General features: G+C 44.0%; 1 protein-coding gene across 2 annotated transcripts in view; it reads right to left on the bottom strand.

The window, feature by feature from the left end:
* The window catches only part of PBX1 (PBX homeobox 1), a 287,434-nt gene that overhangs the window by 52,079 nt on the left and 216,507 nt on the right, over window positions 1-18,848 (bottom strand). For both annotated transcript variants that reach the window (XM_068541179.1, XM_068541178.1), the window contains 2 exons: window positions 11,899-12,143; window positions 5,635-5,825 (listed from right to left, as the gene is read on the bottom strand). In XM_068541179.1, coding sequence (XP_068397280.1) covers window positions 5,635-5,825; window positions 11,899-12,143 — 436 coding nt within the window. The remainder of the gene's footprint in view (window positions 1-5,634; window positions 5,826-11,898; window positions 12,144-18,848) is intronic.

The following is an 18,848-nucleotide window of genomic DNA, read 5'->3' as shown; positions in this document are numbered from 1 at the left end:
TAGGATTTCGCAGAATCTCAAGAAACCCAGTAAAAATACTATAATTCTGACGATAAGTTTATTTGAACTAAGACACCTGGTTTCTTTGCTTTGGCTGGAAGTGTTTTCAGCTCGGTGAGTTAACATTTGTTATTTCAAGCCAACCAAAAGCTTTGATCATCAGTTATCCAGGTAAACTTAAGAAATGTGGAAGTTGATTAAATTTTAGGGATGGAACCTTTCAAATCACAGTGACTCAAGAGTGAGGAGTGTAGGCACCGTGTACATATGTTGCTAACCACCCAATGTGTTATCTCTGACCAAATGCCTCTCCTAAGAGCCAACGCCCCATTTACTACTGCATACCCCAGACACTTCCAACAAACTCTGTGCTTCTAAGACTAGTATCACATTTCACCCAAACCAGCTCCATTTTCTTTTTTTTTCCATATTATATAACGACATCACCATAGATACAGAGTTCATTGTAGTTGCTAATTTGTTTGTCCATTCATTTGTTCGTTTATTCCTTCAAATATTTGAGCACCTAGCATGTGCCAGAATCTGGGAGTGATTCTCAATTCCTCTTGCTCTCTTACTGGATAAACACTATCTGTCCATAGGTATTAACCACATCTGTCCAGATTATGCCAAGCCTAAGTCACTTTCCCAAATCATGCTGAGTTTCTGTGTCACCCAGCATCAGAAATTGGGCAGATTGGACTAAAAAGCCCCACTAAAAAGGAGGCGTGTAGTAAAAGCTCTTGCATAATGGGAATTTGAGGAAGGTAGGCCCCAGAGCAAGTCTTACCAGTTCTATTTTTCAAATCTATCCCTTTTGTTCCATCCTTAGTGTCACTGCTATTTTTGAACTGGGTTTAGAGGAGCCACAGTCTGTCACAGAATGGTCTTAGTAGTGTTGTCCAACAGCACTTTCTGCAATGAGGAAAATAAATGTTCTCTGTTCTCCAATATAGTAGCCATTAGCTGCATGTGGCTATCGAGTGGCTGAAATATGGCTCATATAACTGGAGTGCTAAATTTTTAAATTTTATTTACTTTTATTTTAATTAATTTAAATTTAAAATCAAGAAGCCACAGACTAGACAGTGCAACTCCATACGGATGCTTTCCCTAAATCATGGCCAAGCAACCCTCCTGGAAGGAGAGCAGGGACTTACAGCCCTGGTGCACACCATCAAAAGCACGAAATGGCTTCAAAACCTCCTGCTGTAGTCTATTCCATCACATACCAATGTTTATCTTAAAATAAGAATATTTTCCTCCAAATATTTGAGTAAAATGGGGAAGGTTTTTTCATACTTATTCTGCATTTCCCCAGTTTGAGAAGCACACACCTCAACAGTGGTCTCCTACCGTTTCTTTGAATTCAGCTCATCTTCAAGAAAATCACTAGAGGAATTCCTCCAAACCATGGATCTGATCATGAAAATAATAATAATAATAATAATAATAATAATAATAATAATAAATAATATATAATATACTGAACCTTACTATATTATAGCTGAATTATGGTATGAATACTATGTTCCAGACACTATACTTTTTAAATATATTATCTTATTTATTCCTGTATAGAATTATCCCCATTTTAGAAACACAAAAACTGAGTCTTAGGGAGGATAAGCCACTTACCCCGGGTCACAAAGGTAGTCAGGGTTGTAGCAAGAATCTGAATCCAAGAAGTGCAACTTGAGAACTTACACTATAAATTACTATATTCCCTCCTTAAACAGCTCAGAGAGTTTCTGCTGCTTCATAGGACCAATGTGAAATCTTTGCTGGTACAGTTAAGGTCTTTCAGTGGATCTAGCCCCTCCCTAGTGTCTCATTTCCCTCCAATCCTACACATGCTCTACATAATTTCATCCAGCTACATCACATGCTTCTCCATTCCCCAAAGGCACTCACGGCGTTCATGTTCCTGTGCCTTTTCATACCACCCTGTGTATTTCTCTCCCGCAGCATTTGCCACAAGTTTACACGTGTCTTCCCAACTAAACAGCAAATCCTCAAGGGGAGGAGCCATGTTTCACACGTATTTGAAACCCTGCTGCCCGACACATAGTATGCATTCCAGTAAGTAATGCCTGTTGAAGTTGAATTATGTTGTTTACTTTGCTTCTGTGATTCCTTCTATTTGTTAAACATCATACTCCTCTGAGATTCAGCAGTGTCTGCCTCTTCCTGATTTTCGATTCTCTCTCCCCTTTGGGTAAACTTGGCAGATGTACTTCCTGTGATCATGTGCAGTTTTATGCTGTTATAAGAGCACCTGTCCCAGGAGGTTATGAGCTCTTGAAGGTGGGACCCACATCTACATGCAGTTTTTCATCTTTGTTATTCCAGTGGCCAATATAGCATTTGACAGAGAGTAAAAACTCCGAGAAGTAAATAAATCTAAATACAGTGCCAGTTTGGCCAGACCTTATTGGATGTCCTTTCCTCTTTCTTACCGTCCTCTTTGCTAATCATTGTAGGTAACTCCATCTACCAGGGTGAAGTGCAGAGGTGTACTTCCAACCATGTGTTTAGGTTCTTATTGTTTTCTCTAGCAAGATGTTATTTTAAAAAAACAAGATAAAATTACTGTATTGCTAGAAAACCATTACAAGGGTTTACAAGTTCTCTCTCTCAAAGACTTATTGTAGGCCTGACAATAAGCTTACCAAGTTTCACAGCACAATGCTTGATATAAAGCTGAAATAATAAATGTTGAGTGAATGAATGAATGAATGGAATTTTTAAGTTAAACTTTTCTGGCACTATAAGGAAGACAAAAAGGATATGACTTGAGTGGACAAAACCTGGCCCAAATGCTCAGCTGGGGAGTGTGGAAGGCAGAATCCCAAGAAGATATGTAAGATTTCACCCTGGGGTACATCCCTTTCCCTTGAGTGTGTGTGTCTCGGGGCACTGTGAAAATAACAGGATATCATTCCTGTGATTAAGTTACCAATCAGTTGACTTTGCGTTAATGAAATGGGAGATTAGGTTAAAGCCTTAAAATGGTGACATTCTCCAGGAAGAACGCAAGCAGCCGACTTGTAAGCTGCCTATGGAGAGGGCAGCTTCTAGGATCTGGGGACCTCAGTTCTACAATCACAAGGAACTGAATTATGCCCCTACTGGAATGAGCTTCAGATAAGAGCATGGCCTCAGCTGACCCCTGGATTGCAGCTTTGTGAGACAAGAGCAGAGAACCCAGGTTAGCCTGCCCAGGCTCCTGAACAACAGAAACTGTGAGATAATAACTTGTGTTGTTCTAAGCTGCTAAATTTGTGGTAATCTGTTCTTCAGCAACAGAAAATACAAGGAATGTTACACAACAAAGCAGTAACATTCAATTCTGCATACCCATTACATTACGAAGACTAATCCTGTTACTAAATCAAGTCCTCCTTGTATTTTGTCTTCCATGAAATCTTTTCCGATGAAGCCCTGCCCATCAGATGCTTGGTTGAGAGAAGCACATGAACATCAGCAGTGAATGTGTCTTTCTTAGTAAAGTGTGTTTAGCTAGCTTTCCCAATTATAGATAGCACTAGAAGCAATGATATTAGCTACTGCAATCAGGAAGTCCAGGCAAACGTTTATTTTTGAGCTGGAAAAACCATTTGCTTAGCCTTGGGTTGGCACTTGGGGTCATATTTTTTCAGCGATACTAAATATACATACCTCTAAGTAAATGCTAATAACAAAGACAAAAGGTTAGTTGTTTTAGTTTTGAACCTTGGCTCAGAGGCAATGATTCAAAGGTTGCAGCCAAAGCAGGAAAGAGACCCTCTCTTACAGTGATTGTCCTTCTGGTGCCAACTGGAACAATCTAGGCAAAGGCTGGTGGAAGTGAAAGGAACTGTGTACAAAGCTCGCCTAGTTTCGTGTATTTTAGAGTCTGACCTTCTGCTGGCCACAGCAGAGTTACTGAGAGAAGAAATCCTATGAGAAAATGATTCTGCTCCTCCCTTCTCTCTGATTTCTTTCTTGAAAAGAACCCAGTCTGGGCCCAACTTTTCTTTTTTTTTTTTTCAGTATCTGCCAACATCAATGCCAACTCCAGCATTTTAACGAGAGGAGTTACCATGGGGATGTAAACAACACATGCAGAGTGGCAGCGGCCACAGCACAGGGGAAAGACCCAGACACAGGCCACCAGTCACTTGCACTTTGTACCGTGCGGAACGGCCTGCTTTAAAGAAGCCAGGCTGGCAGCAGGCCACGGGGTGAGGGAGATGCACGGGGAGGGGTGGTCCTGCTTCAGAGGGCCTGTGCCTTCCCCCACTCATCACCATGCTCTGCTGGGAACAGCTCTCTTCATTGTACTTTCTCTTGACTTACTCTATGGAATTCTATTAGCCCAGAGATACAGTTTGCTAGCTGGCATTCTTATTTCATATTCCACGTGACCCAAAACACAATGAATAAAAGGGAGTTTAGGAGGTTCCAGGGAGATTTGAAGAGGTCTGTGAACTGTAAAGACCACACTTGTGAAGAGAGAGAAAAGTACAGGTAAGAGAGCTGAATAATACATGATTTCTGGGGTGAAAAAATTTAAAAAGCAGAGCATTTGGGTGTCTGAATGAAAAGGAACAAAACTACAGATTATTAAATGGTATATGACCCTGACATACCTAATGTTTTAATAATGAAAATCATATGTTGGGATTATATTCAGGAATGGAAACAATGAATGATGAAATCTGCATTTATAGAAGATGGCTAATTTAAGATGAACTGTAGATCCACACTCTGAAAACTTATTTATTAGATCAATTATCAACACACTCCCCTAGAGCAGATGAAAGATATGATATCACCATTTTACAGGCTGGATATCAGAAGCCAAAGAAATCAAAGGGATTTGTACAGATCCACTGGTCTAGAGGGTAGGAGGACCAAGAACTGATTATTTGTTCTATAGTCTCAGTTTTTGTCGTAAAGGACCTTTCTATCCGTGATTTCAACTGAATTCTTTGACCTCACAAATTAGGTCACAAGTTAATGTCAGATAGAAAACATCAAATCTTGATTGAAAATCTGGCCCATATCAGACCAGTCCCTTGCCCCTCTATGCCCAAGGGACCACGTCTTCTTCATCTTTTCATCTTTGTGCCCCTAAAACTCAGCCCAGAGTAGGACACATGGTAATCTAGTTATAAATATTTGTTGAATCAAACTGGGTGCCCTCTCTGCCTACATGTAGTGTGGCAAAGATTCCCAGCTCTCAATCGGAACTTTCGTGGAGAAAATATGTCATTGCAGTATCTAGTAAGACCTGTATGGGCCCATAGTTACAACCTATTCCTGTGAAAGAGACCCCTAGTGGTATGAAAACAGAAAGTCCTGCTTTTTCTGTCCCTGTAGCTAAATCATCCTTGCTTCTCATGAAGAGTGAGTAGCAGTGGCCATAAAAAATATCCCCTCCCATGACACATTTTCCTGGAGCCGTATAAAACCAATGGTAATCCACCCTTTCAGCACTCCTTTCCCTGACCTAAGAACCTTTCTCAGGCTACCACTTGGCTCAGCCTTGAACATGATGACAACGGAGTCTTTGGAGAGGGCCAGCCGTGGATTCCAACCCTGGATCAGTGGTTCTTCCCAAGGACAGACCCCCTCCTGGGGACTCACCGCGCATCCAGAAACCGGGAACGCAGGATCATGACGGCCTCACACGTGCTCTGCTTGAGCTGCATCTGGATGGAGCTGAACTTGCGGTGGATGATACTGACCATCCGCTCGATCTCCTTTGGGGAGATGGGCCTGGTCCGGCTTTGCTCTCGCAGGAGATTCATCACGTGGGTGGTGAACTCATTACATGCCTGGAATGGCAGGATGACAGACATGGGGTGTGGTGAGGGTCCAAGCCTCAGCACACTTGACGTGAGGCTGTGTAGGTCTTTCTAGAGACGTGTGCAGGTAAGGAAAGCGGGCTAGTTTGTGGCATTTTGTCAAATCAGAAAAAATAAATGATGCCTGGAGATCCCTTTCAGCCCATTTGATTATAATTTTTGGCCATGATGTGGATTTTTTTAAAGGGAAAGGAAAATTCTTAATTATTTTTCAAAATCAATTATTTATCATGATTTTACTACTATGAAAGATGAGAACATGAATACTAGTATAAGACACACTTCACAACCCTTCACCCCAATGTTAACAGTCAAAGAGAGTTTGGGGTCAAATATAGCATGAACTTTCTGCCTTGCCCTTATCTCTGATATGTTAAAGCTTCCAAATATTCAATTTAGCATAAACAGCCCGAAGAGTGGAATCATGGAGTTAAAAGCTCTGATAACTCTTCTGGGAGATTTCTCATCAATCTATTTCTACTTCTAGTTTTATCGTAAGAACTCCCTCCTATGCTGGTCTTCTGAAGATCTGCTATGTCTATAACACAAAGGGAATAGGTAAAAAAAAAAAAAAAACAAACAAAAAAAAACAGCATCAAAATATGAATTAGAGGATTCAGGAGTTATCCCTGCAGAAAGGAAAACTCTCAGGTTAGAGACCAACATACTCTCAGCTCTGGAAGTGAAACTGCAGATCATTTTTCCCACCTCCTTATTTTACAGTTGGGAAAACTGTGGCTCCAAGAGATGAAGGCCCACAGCAAAAAAACAGCAGCTGAGGCAGGACCTGAATGCTTCCTCATCCAGGCCAGGGTGTCTGTTCTTTCCCAGACCCTGAACCTGCTTCTCAGAACACCACTGCCCTTTCTCTTAGTTACTATTACTTATCGTCTCTGTAGTCTGGTTTTATTAGTGAACATTCAGTAAAATATCTACTCACAGGTTAACTCACAGTAATGTTGTAAACCTGTATAAGATTGTAACAAAAAAAGGCAACTTGATGCTGTGAGAGTTGAAGAACTAAGGACTCAAAGGGTTCAACTTAGTATTAACAGCGGAAACACGCCCTTGATGCTAACACAGCATTGCCCTTGTTTTTTACGGCACCAAGCCCTTCATAGCTGTCAATTATGCAGTAACAATAACATATTTACTGTTCATTTCTCCAAGAAATCCTTCGAGGTTGGCTGGCCAAAGATACAAAGGCAGATGCATCCACTGGGCTGTGTCTACACTGGGGGCTGGGAGGCCTGGGTTTTGACCTGCCTCCGTGAGTATGTGGGCAAATCCTTTCACTACTCAGTACTTTGTTTTATTTGTCCAAGAGTGGATTTAATCATTCCTAACCCTTCAGCAAGGCTAGCAGTGCCCATGCACTTGTGCAGTGACCTACAGATGGAATAAATCACTCACATGAACGTAGCAGTGGGCTAAGAGCACAGACTGCCTGCGTTCAGATCCTGCGCTGGAACTCACTTCGCTCTGGGGCCTTGGTTAGTTATGTAAGATCCTTGTATCTCGTCTTCCCTATTTGCGAAATGGGGATGACAGTACCTCAAAGGGTGTGGTAAGGACTACATGAGTTACTATCTTTGTGTCTGGCCATATAAATTGTGTCATTATTATCTCTTCCAAGTACGGAGAACTTAGAAACCCAGCATAGGATCACGATTGGGCAAACCTCTCCAGGCTTCAGTCTGCCCCGTGGTAAAACTAAAGGGGGTCACAAACACCTTCTTTCTACTCTGCAGGCATATGCTGAAGACAAAAGCCACAGAAGATCAGGTCCAATAGCATTTTGCTCTTACTAAGAAAACTGCTACCTAAACACAAGATCTTAGTATAAGCTTCATCTCTCCCCAACCTCAACTGCCCCTTCACCCTCAACAAGGGAGGACGATAAAACCTGGCAGCGAGTTGGCGGCAAGTCTATGAGAAGTCGGGGTGGGGCGTGGCGGGGGGAGGCACACTGCAGGCATCCTAAGCGGCTTTCTGGAGAAACGCTTCAGCCCCCACTGGGCTGCAGCCTCCGCCTTTGATGGGGGGCTCACAGGGAGGAGGGGCTGGACGTGAAGGAGGTATTGTCAAGTGCCCCTGCTCTCTGCTGGGAAGCCACAGTGCTCGGCTAATAATGATGTGCTTCATTACGGTGAATAAAAACACTCACAATATCTGATGCTTATTTAGGGCATTGGATCCCGGGCCCCTTTCTGCTCTGCCCCAAACAGACAGTGGAGTCTTTTCACCCACTGCTGAGGTGGAGCAAGGCAGCTGCTCCACAGCTGCTCGGGAACACACAACAGACAGTGCAGAGGAGTTCCAAGTCCATTTTAGACAGACAGAACACAGTGTTCCAGATTCTTCCAGGACCTGAACTACCCACGCCTCCTCCTCCGTTCCCCCAAGCTTGGCACCTTCAGCAGCTGTGCTGCTCCCATGAAGTCAGGCGCTCCTGATGGAATGGGAAGAGTGGGGATGACAAGCGTTAATTAAATAGGACCCTCGCCGGCTGAAGGTTTCTGTGACAGAGGAGACTCTGCTGCAGATTGTCCTAAAGGTGGTCACCTTCTGGAGCTACCCCTCCAGCTGCCCCCAGAAAGTGGACGATATCTGAAAGGAGACGTCCCAAGTTCCAGGGCAAAGGCCCTTCTGTGAGCAGGCTACCCAAGAGAAGCTCTCTTAGAAAATCCTGCTTGAGTTTAGGCAATTTCATCCTAGACTTGAAGCCTCCTTCCTGCACTTCTCTTCAGCCCACCTTCTTCTCTTACTCCTTCAAACTGGATTTGGCTGCCAATTTCAGCAACGAATGTGATTGGGATTTTAAGACTTTCTCGGCTGTGAATGGACCTATCCCACCCCGGTTCGGCCTTAGAGACTGAGCCTTGTCAATGCCCTGGCAGCATTATTCACAAAAACTGAAAAGTGAAGAACTCTGCAAAACTACAAGAGTATCGGTTTTTAGAATAGCACTTGGAACAAAATTCAGGTTTCTGGATATCATGGTTTTATCTATTAGAATATGCCAGCTCTTAAATACCTTAGCTTCCAACATGATCTGCTGAAAAAGTGTTTTACCAGCCCCTTTTAATGAAGAAAACAATTTCCTTCTTTTCTTTTGAATGAAAGTCTCTAGAAGCCTTCTTTATCTAATAACCTCAGGGTGAAACAATGGCTGATTCATGCTGGGGTTTTTTTTTGGGGGGGGGGAGTGGGGGAGGGGTGAGTAGGGTTATGGTAGCTACTTACTGGAAAGCTAATTGACCTTCTGGTTATCTACCATCACCAAACTAAAAACAAAACAAACCAAACCAAAACAACAGAATCAACTCTTAAATAGTCAGTTTGGTAACCATCTAGGTACTACTAAAACAGAGACTGACATTTTTACTAAGGTTTCCTATTTTTAAGAAAGCTCCCGCAAGGAATGCTTACAGAAAAAAATGAAGATCTATCTCTCAGACATACTAGCTAGAAGGTTAATGGCATAATTTCCTTATAATCTGCTATTTACTATAATTAACAATACAAGTAATATTAATAAATTATTAAGCACATAGAGTATGTTAAACAGTATTCAGTTCTTACCCAGAAAATGCCTAAAGAAATAAGGAAATGATTTTTTAGTGTTTTTTAAGAATAACAAATACAGACTACTACTACATTTACCTAATTTGCTCTGTACTGATGGAGCTTTTCCTTAAGTTCCCAATTTCCAGCATGATTATTATTTAGAATAGGTAGATATCTATGAGAAGTTTCTGAAGGAGAATATTTTTTTATCACTAGCCTCTCTTAGAGAGCATCAATCTAGTCCATGAAAGTAACAGAGAGGTCAAGCCGGTTACTTCATCGTCTACAGATGTCCACACTTGTTCCATATTAAGTGCGGCTGGGTATTGTTCCAATAAGAGCCCCTGGGCTAAGGGTCAAAATCTGGCTTCCAGGGCCAACTCTGTCCCTCCTTTGGATGTGTGACCCAGATACATCACCTAACCTCTTTGACCTCCAGTTCCTCACCTGTATGGAAATGGAGATGATGACGGTACCTGTCTGGAGGACCCAACCTTAAAATTACCTTGAGGAACAAGTGCAGTTAGGTTGACAAAAGTGCTTTAGTCATTTTGGATGAGGATGGAAGAGTGACAAGGGGGGGGTTAAATCAAGGAAACAGTCCGTTCGTCTATGTTGCTGGCAACCTGAGCTAAGAAGAAAGCCAGTTTTAAACACCATCCAGCCTAACATCCATTCCAGTTACGGGTTTAGGGAGGAAGCCACACTCTTCGTGTACCCCTGGAGTTTGGCAGGAGTTAACCTGGATACTAGGTCTAGATAGGTTGTTATGCCAGAGGCCAAGCTTAGCAGTGAAGGTAAAATAGGGAAAGCACAGCGTAGGAAGAACCCAAGAGGCCAGCTAGGGACCTTGTTAGTAAATGTCCCCATGTGTCTTCTCAAGTTATCCCATTGGTTGGGGCAGACTCTGAACCCTAACATGATGGCCCAGGGAGGGAAGCTGTCATAGATCAGCCAGCTTACCTGAGCTCAGCCTCTCCTGGGAACTGAGGAAATGTCTACATGAGCCTACACCGTGATAAGAATGTTTGTTCTTTCCCAAGAAGGTGGGGGGTAATGATCCACAGGTTCTTACCACAAGATTGCTTTTATTTTCCTCCCCTTGAACCCTCCCTACACCTGTCTGATGGCTGAAATTCACCACGCTTGGCTTCCAGCTTCACACCTTTTTTCCCCTCATAAAAGAAGGGACTTTGTAGAAATCCATTTCAAAGGTAGATAGGACTGCAATAATGAAATTTTCTTCACTTTAAATTTTAAAATGCCTATTTCTATTTTAAAATTTAAATTTTCTATTAAGTCTGCATTTGCCTTCTACCTAGACAGTCATAAGTGGGCAGTACAGGGTCTTCCACTTTTTGCTTTTTCTCCCCCTTCTTCTGTGACTCTTAAAAAAGAAAATAAAGCCATAAACCTAACAATTCAGTGAAAGTAAGTTAACTTAGAACTTCAGGACAATGTCACATCCAAAGACATGACAACAAATATATCTGTCAGCTAAATAATGGGAGGAAAGCCTGATGTTAAGGGACTCCTAATAAAGTAGTATTGCTCATACTGACCAGAGGAAACAATATTGATATTTAAATTCACATGTGTGTGTGTGGGGGGGGGTCCTCTAGTAGAGAGGGGCGCTATTATAATTAGAATACCGTACAACATTTATATACTGTTCTATGACTTAAAGCCTTTCTTAGCCTTTCCTTCCTATGATTTTTATGCCTCTTTGATATCCTAGACTCCAATCCACAGCTCCTTGCCAAATACCACCGGCTTTTAGGGTATAGTATGTGGACCACTGGATCCCAGAGACAATTTAGTGGAGTGTCAGGACTGTATTTCAACTTTATCTGACTCCAGGGGTCCCCTGAGACCCTCTACTCTTCTTATAGCTGGAGGTGTGTCTCGTATTGCATACCATACATAAAAAGCAGAACATGTTTGACTCCCATTCGAACCGAATCTAGGTAGAGTGAGGGGCTTTAGTATCAGTTCCCATAGGATTCCATGAGCACCAGGGTGGTGAGGAATCCTCCTAATGAACGAGCAGACAAGGGCCAGAGGAGCCCACCCACCTCCCCCAGGTCAGGTGGTGACTCTGCTCATGACCTATAACACCCTGAGAGCCCCGGGGCTGCATGCCCATAGGGAAACACTCCAGAGCTCCAGGGACTGAGTTTTCCTTATATTGACTATGGACGTTTCCTGAAATCATCATTTACAACTTCGATTTTTTTTTCAATGGCTTTATCTCTACTTTGCCCGGGTTTTCAACAGTGGACACCAAGGCCTTGGTGGGCTCAGGTTCAGCAAGTGGCTCTGGGGTGAGGCCGGAAATGCTGGACCCCAGATGTCAGTCTCCAGGAAAGGCTGTCTGCCTCGGGGTCCACAGCCCTGAGTTTCCTGATGCCTCCGCCCTTTTCCTGAAGGGCGGGGTTGGGGGGGTGCCCAGACCCCACAGGGCTGTGGTTACCTGCTCGTATTTCTCCAGCTCCGTGTGGTAGATTTGTCTGATCTGTGAGAGTTTGGCTCTGTAATCAGAATGCTCCACCGAGTTGTCGGAACCTGCGCCTCCAGAAGCTGCCGCCGCCGCAGCCGCCGCGGCCGAGCCGCCACCCTTCTCTGGCCCGGCCACGCCCTCCGCCAGCAGCATGTTGTCCAGTCGCATCAGCTGGGGGTCTGTTGGCTCCTCTTCCTGCGCTCCCCGGATACTCAAAACTGCAGGAAGACCCAAAAGAGTGGGGAGGAGTTAATAGTAACCCAACGAAGCAAATTTTTAAAACAACAACAAAAAAACTCCCAATGTATCATTTGGCTAAGTCTCAAATTACTTGCAATATGGCATCTGAGCAACGGGTTGGAAAAAGAGAGGAATTGGAGGAGGAGAAAATGCAAGGAGAGATTTGCTTTGTTCCCCAAATTAATTATATCCCATCATATGAGGTACCTAGCATAGTCAAATTGATGGAGGCAGAAAGTAGACCAGTGGGTACCACGGGCTGTGGGGAGGGTGGGGGGATAAGGAGTTCGTGATTAACCGGTACAGAGTTTCATTTTGGGAAGATGAAAAAGTTCTTGAGATGGGGGGTGGTGATGGCTGCACAACAATGCGAATGTACTTAATGCCACTGAACTGTACACTTAAAAATAGTTATAATGATAAATTTTAGCTTATGTATATTTTACCACAGTGAAAGAAATTTCAAATCTACAAAAAACTTAACTATAGCAATATAATTTTCACTTTCATCCCCAAACTGCCAAACTTTAATTCAAGGAAAAGCACTTCCTTCTTCATTTCTAATTTTAGATTTCTGTGAGGTTGTGGTTTTACACTCATTGACTTTGTAATATTCGATCAGCCTGAATTTTCATCTCCAAAATAATCTAAGCCAGGCAAATCCAGTTAATTTGGAGTGAAGTGTAAAGACCTCTCCCCTGGACTAGGGATTTCTATCTCCCCACATTGAGATCAATCTGTTCTGGGTGATAAGAACTCCATCCTGGTACAAACAAGGGTGAGGTCCTTTTAACAAGCTGTCTCAGGGATTCAGAGAAGCCGGTATTCTGATAGGATAGAGGAGGCTCAGCTCTGTTAGAGGCTGCTCTTTATTAAAACACCATGACCCTTTGCGGGGGATGAAGGGGTGATTTGGACTGAAAGAGATCAAGTGATTTAGTAAATCAGCAGAAGAGCTAGGCAGTCTCTTTTTACTACCTTCATACAACCTGCCATAAAGTAAATCACTCATCTGAGCCCAGTTTAGTCGTCAGCAGCCAAACCTTTGTTGAGAGCGAACACAAAAAGAATTTCCAATTAAAAACAAATTGAGGGTAGGAAAGGAGGAACATGATTAAAGACAGAGGAGAAGGCGTCCCATGCTCGTTCACATCTTGGGGATGGAGATGGCAGGGTCTACGCGGCCTGGTGGGTATGTGAGCACTGGTGCAGCCAGAGAGTCCAGGGCTGTTTCCAGCCACGATGCATCTGGTGAACACCACGGGGACGGTGCCAGGTGCAGTTGTCTCCTGAGCCCTAGCAAGCCAGCCCCACGGGGTTGTGACAGGGAAGGCGGATCTGAGCTCAATCCGCGGGGACATGTAGACATTCAGGGCATTTCGTCACGTATAATACCAGCATAACTGCTGGCTGTGTCCACATGCTCCTGGCTTCTAACAGGCATGACAAGAAGCAACCTTGGAAGTTGTTTCAAAGGAAAGCCCGATTCCTGTGCTAAAAGGAAAAGGGCAGCTTTGCTTTCATGAAACAGGAGACAGTCAAGTGGAAGGTCAAGCCACGTGGACCAGGGGTGGCGGTTAGGAGCAGGAGAATTAAAGGCACAGGGTAGAAACACATGCCCCCCACACCCCATGAAGTGAGAAAGGACGGGAGGAGGGAAGGGAGGACCTGGGGAAGGCAGTTAGCTGGGGAGGAAAGAAGCAAGTCCACCCCGACACACAACAAGCCCGCACTTCAGGACCCAGGTTCTCCTCTCGCATCTGAATTTTTAATATTCTGCTGCACTAAAATAAAATTGCTACGTTGTTAATGGCACAGGTTAGGGGATCCTGGAGGTTTATTTTGTGGACCTTTTTCCAATGAAATCCTTCTTTTGTAATGGGAAACTGTCCCTTTGATCTTAGAATAATAAAGATTTAGTCATGTTATTCAGTTCCTTGAATTTATTTACTCAGATCTACAAAGTTCTCAGAAGAACATATCACCACTAACAAAGGTTTCCTTAAGAAAGGAAATGAATGCAGTAACCATTTCCTGAATACCAGTCCCTAAAGGTGCGGAAAAGAATGTGACCCCCCAAGCAGCTGGGCTTAGAGCCCAGGAACCCCTCCTTCCTCGCCCGTACAGCCCAGTGAATTCTTCCAGGTGAGGGCATTTACGTGGGGTTTATGGATGTTTCCCCAGTGAATTTTATTGAATGAATTTTAATTACTTTACCAACGAAAAGTATCTATGGGCCATCTACAAATGAAAAAAGAAAAAGAAGATCAACTCTGAGCCATTCTGTAATTGTTGCACTTCTGCTTGATCATTAAAAAATTGGTGCTGAGGCAAAACTTGACACTAATATGGCCAGTATATCCCAGAAGAGGCTGCAAACTTCGGCTGGCGGGAAACCTCCCCAAGATGCTGAGGCTGGTCACACCTGAGCCAGGCAGTGGTGCCTCCACGTGGCTCCTCCTCATCACTCTAAAACAATCCTTCCTGACAGATCCAGCACTGACAGATCTCGTAATGGTTTCTGGTCGCAACAACGGTAGCAAAGCAAAAAATAATCATGTCATCTTAATGGTGAAGACGTGCTTTCCTAGGGCCACCTGAACACTGCCTTACCTGAGGTGATGATGGGCATCGTCAGACAGCACCTGTGCTTAAGACCGACTTGCTCAGCCCACTAGCTTATTCCTCTAGCAAAGTTCAGTTCATTATGAGAGGAGAAAGAGAGGCAAAGAGATAGGCATGCACAGACCAAAGTGCTGGTACTAGTTCCTCCAGGTACTAGGTAGGTGACTAGATGGGCATGTTACTACTAGTGTTTCCCATGTGCCCAATATTTACCTCTGAGAATATTTTCCCTTTCCAGCCTCTCTCAGTTGCACCCACGCCCATGCCCCACTTTTTCGTTTGAACAATCAACGGGAAGCACAAAACGTCCACACAAACTCTGTACACCTACCTAATTAATATTTTTCTTGGTTTTGAAATCTAACTGGTTTTAAATGAAATAAGAAAGGAAATTGCTAAAGCTGGCCAAGGACACTGAAAGGATACAGCGTAACCCCCTACCCACCAAAGAAGTTCCAGGACCATCACAGAGGGTAAAGCCATAATCTACACTGACTCTTTTTTTTTCCCCCCTCAGGTACGAAAGATACATTTAGTTGGGGGGAAAAAAACACACACGCACAGTAAGAGTGTTATCATTTCGCTTAGCTTTTATATAATTTGATGAATCCTGTAAACAAATACTCTTCAAAAAGAAATTTGGATTCCCTAAGATTTAATATAATTGATTTCTAAATGTGGCCAAGAAGAAATTGGTATGCTAGAAATACAATGTACCATAACATCAATGTTGCTTGCATTTATACTCAGAGTTCAGGACACAGAAATTGGCCCCAAACCAGAGATTTGAAGAAAATAAAAGAACAGAAAAACGTGGAAAAACAAAAAACCCAACAGTCTTCTCCAAATTACACCCTTTAAATTATACTCAAATGATTGTGAAAATAGAAATTTCAGAGTATGTGTCAGAATCACCACCATAACTATACACACATACACACGCATACACAATATAAACAAAAGAAAACTTTCCTCTTCCACTATTTTACATGGAAGATTCTGGTTCTGAGGGTCTTGGGCTGTGTATGTGTGCCGGGCAGAGGCCCGGATGGACCAATAAACAACCTGCGTGTACAGATTTCTTCCCAGAAGGTGCAGGATCCGAATGTACCACTGTAAACATGGGTGTTGAGATTCACTGGTACGAGAAACTGTTCGGCCAGGGAGTTAAAAAAAAAAAAAAAAAAAAAAAATCCCACCAACATTAAATAAATAAATGAAAAGGCCGCTATGTCTAAGCAGAGTGATGCTACCTATTTACTGCTTGAAGCCGGCACTCTTGGCAAGTAGGAGACAAAATGATTATTTAAAAGCTCCTTTTTTATCTCTGGGGGCACCATGCAGGTCTCAAATGAACCTTTCGCCAGGACACCAGAGATGTTAACACTCACCCTCCAAGATCCAATTTCAACCAGCGGAGCTGTTACCTAATCCAGCAACCATCACATATGATCAGGTTTCTGCTCCCCTGATGGGTGTCCTGCGCCCTCCCTAGCCCCCGCCCCTCTATGCTCCCCACCCAACAGCTTTTACTGAAACAGGTTTTAAAGGGAAAAATCCCCTGTTTATGCCAGTACATACAGGGTTTTAATAGTCAGATCTGTACACTTCCACTACCAAAAATGAAATCAACTGCGGTGGATTTGCTCTCCACGGAGGGTCACCCAACAAGATATTTAACCCTTTCGGTAATCATTATTAAATAGAGTTTCCTTCTCACAAATCTAACCCCTCACGGAAGAGACCGGCCAAGACGGGTAAGTGATGTATATAGAAATTGTCACATGCCCTTTAAAAAGCACCCGATGTCACGGTCTACCTTGCTGCCATCACTGGCCCTGGGGTTCTTAGGTTAACCTCCCAAGATAAGGAGGCTGTCAGAGCACTGTCGGAGCTGCTCTCACAACTGGTCTCCTGCTGTTCTTTATTTATTTTTCTTCACACAAGGAGAAAAACAAACCAAACCCAAAGGCAGATTCGAGATCCTTGGCAGGAGGGCCACGAGCGGGTTGTTTTGTCCTTGGCTGAGCTGTGACATGGATCCGGAGCAGCTCCAAACAATGCCCACTAGAGGGCACTCTTTCTTCACCAAGGATTTGTTGGACTGGGAGGGTTCAGCTGTTTCCTGTCCCAGGTTATTTCAGAGCTGGGGAAAATGCCCCCGGTTGGATTCATACTTCCACGGGTAGGGCAGGCAGCAGGGGAGGAGGGCAGATCTACGGAGAGGGCTGTCTTCAGATTCGGACAGCAGTCCAGGGACCCAAAGCTGGGCTGAGAGATAGAGAGAGATGATAGCCCGCCAACAGACAGGTGGTTTGGGAAAGGGCATGAGGCATTCTCCCCAGGATGGGAACCCTCACACTTTCTGGCCAACCTCTTTGCTTGATTTGAAGGCACAAGACTTAACCTCCATGCAATTGTTCCACTGTCCACGAGCTGTTCTTCAACACACATGACCAGGAAAGCTGGGGGAGGGAAGCTCTGCCAGCCTCACCCCCAGCCCTGCTCTGCCATCTCCCAGGGGGTCAGAACTTTGGACAGAAGTACTGGGACAGAAATCCGTTGTCCCTGCATTTTTTTAGAAAGAGAGCAAAGTGCCTGCCTCCTGAAAATATCACAGTTAACACCTTTTATTTGTTCAGAAAGTACTTGTGCGCAATGAATTGCATCACCTTATAAAACATGAAGTAATATTCCAAACTTAGATAGTAGATAACTGCAGATTACAAAGGCAAAGTAATTTCCCCCAAATCAAAGCAAATGGGACAAGCCACGACTAGAATCTAGGTCTTCAACTCTTAGACGCTTTACCCTCTACTACAACGTTAGGATTCTGACTATCACAAATGGTAGCCAAGTGGATGCGATTTCAATTCTGCATATGTGTGCATGCATGCACACACACACAAACGCACACACAAAACGTCTTTTGAGGCCTAGGTCATGACTGACACTCTAGGGAGAAGACAACCAGATATGAGGTAGGGAAGGAAGTTGTTCCTACTGACTTCTTAATTTCTTTACAATTTCCTCCAAATCTGGTCCTCTTCAATTACTTCTTTCTGCCAATAGGACCATCATGATTGGAGCCACTGAGCCGTGTGATAGAATGCCCTCTTCCATCTCAGCCAGAAAAATCCACCGACTACGGTCCCATCCTATTTCAAATCTCAGCTCAAAGTCCTTCTCCATGAAGCCCACCCAGACAACAGCTAAAAAGGAGCTCCCTTGCCTCTGAGCCACCAGGGCAAGTACTATCTACACCACAGCCACAGCTCCTCTCGGAACAACCAAGGTCACACCTGCCGCCTTACGAGCAAGGCTGTGAGCTTCTGAAAAGCAGTGACAACCTGTCCTACATCTACATATCCCCCCCTGTGACCACACAGAGCCTCTGGCACTGAGCATCTACTCAAGCATCTCTTAATATACGAGAACCAGGGAAGGAGGGAAGGATGCAGGATGGTACTCTCCAATGATCTCTACCTCAGTCCAGTGTCCTTGGAGAAGCAGTTCCTTATATGGGCTCTTTCTCCCTCTGGTCCAGTTACAAGTTGGACCAGAGTCAGCTGCTAGTAGAAGGCCTTTCCCTCTGTCACCTCTTCCACCCCCACTTCAAAAATCTGTCAAATCAGCCTGAAAATCCTAAGTAAGCAAATCTACACAGTCATTAAGCCAGAGCCTCCAGAACCCACAGCCTGGTACGTCCCCAGTAAGCCAACATTATCTACGATGAAGGCTCTGGGTTTTGGGGAGAGCCTGGCACATGACTGGTACCTGGGGAAGAACTCCTGGGAGGGCTGACAGTGGCCCACAGTGAAGGGGTCACACATACCGTGTTACCCCAAATGAGCCCTCTGAAGAGTGCTCAGTTCACTTTCATTACTAACTGAGTGCCTCTAAGGTGCCAGGAATGGGGTGGGTGCTGGGATTTCCAAGAATCGTCAGACATGGGCTCTGGCTTCAAGAAGCCCAGGGTTTAGACTCCTCTAGTCCCTTCTTGCACGCTACACCAACTGCCCTGAGGCCTGTGGTGGGCACATCATGTTGTCAGAGTA

Source organism: Eschrichtius robustus, chromosome 3 (genome assembly GCF_028021215.1).
Source record: "Eschrichtius robustus isolate mEscRob2 chromosome 3, mEscRob2.pri, whole genome shotgun sequence".
Taxonomy (NCBI): Eukaryota; Metazoa; Chordata; class Mammalia; order Artiodactyla; family Eschrichtiidae; genus Eschrichtius; species Eschrichtius robustus.
This window is presented reverse-complemented; position numbering and strand designations above follow the sequence as displayed.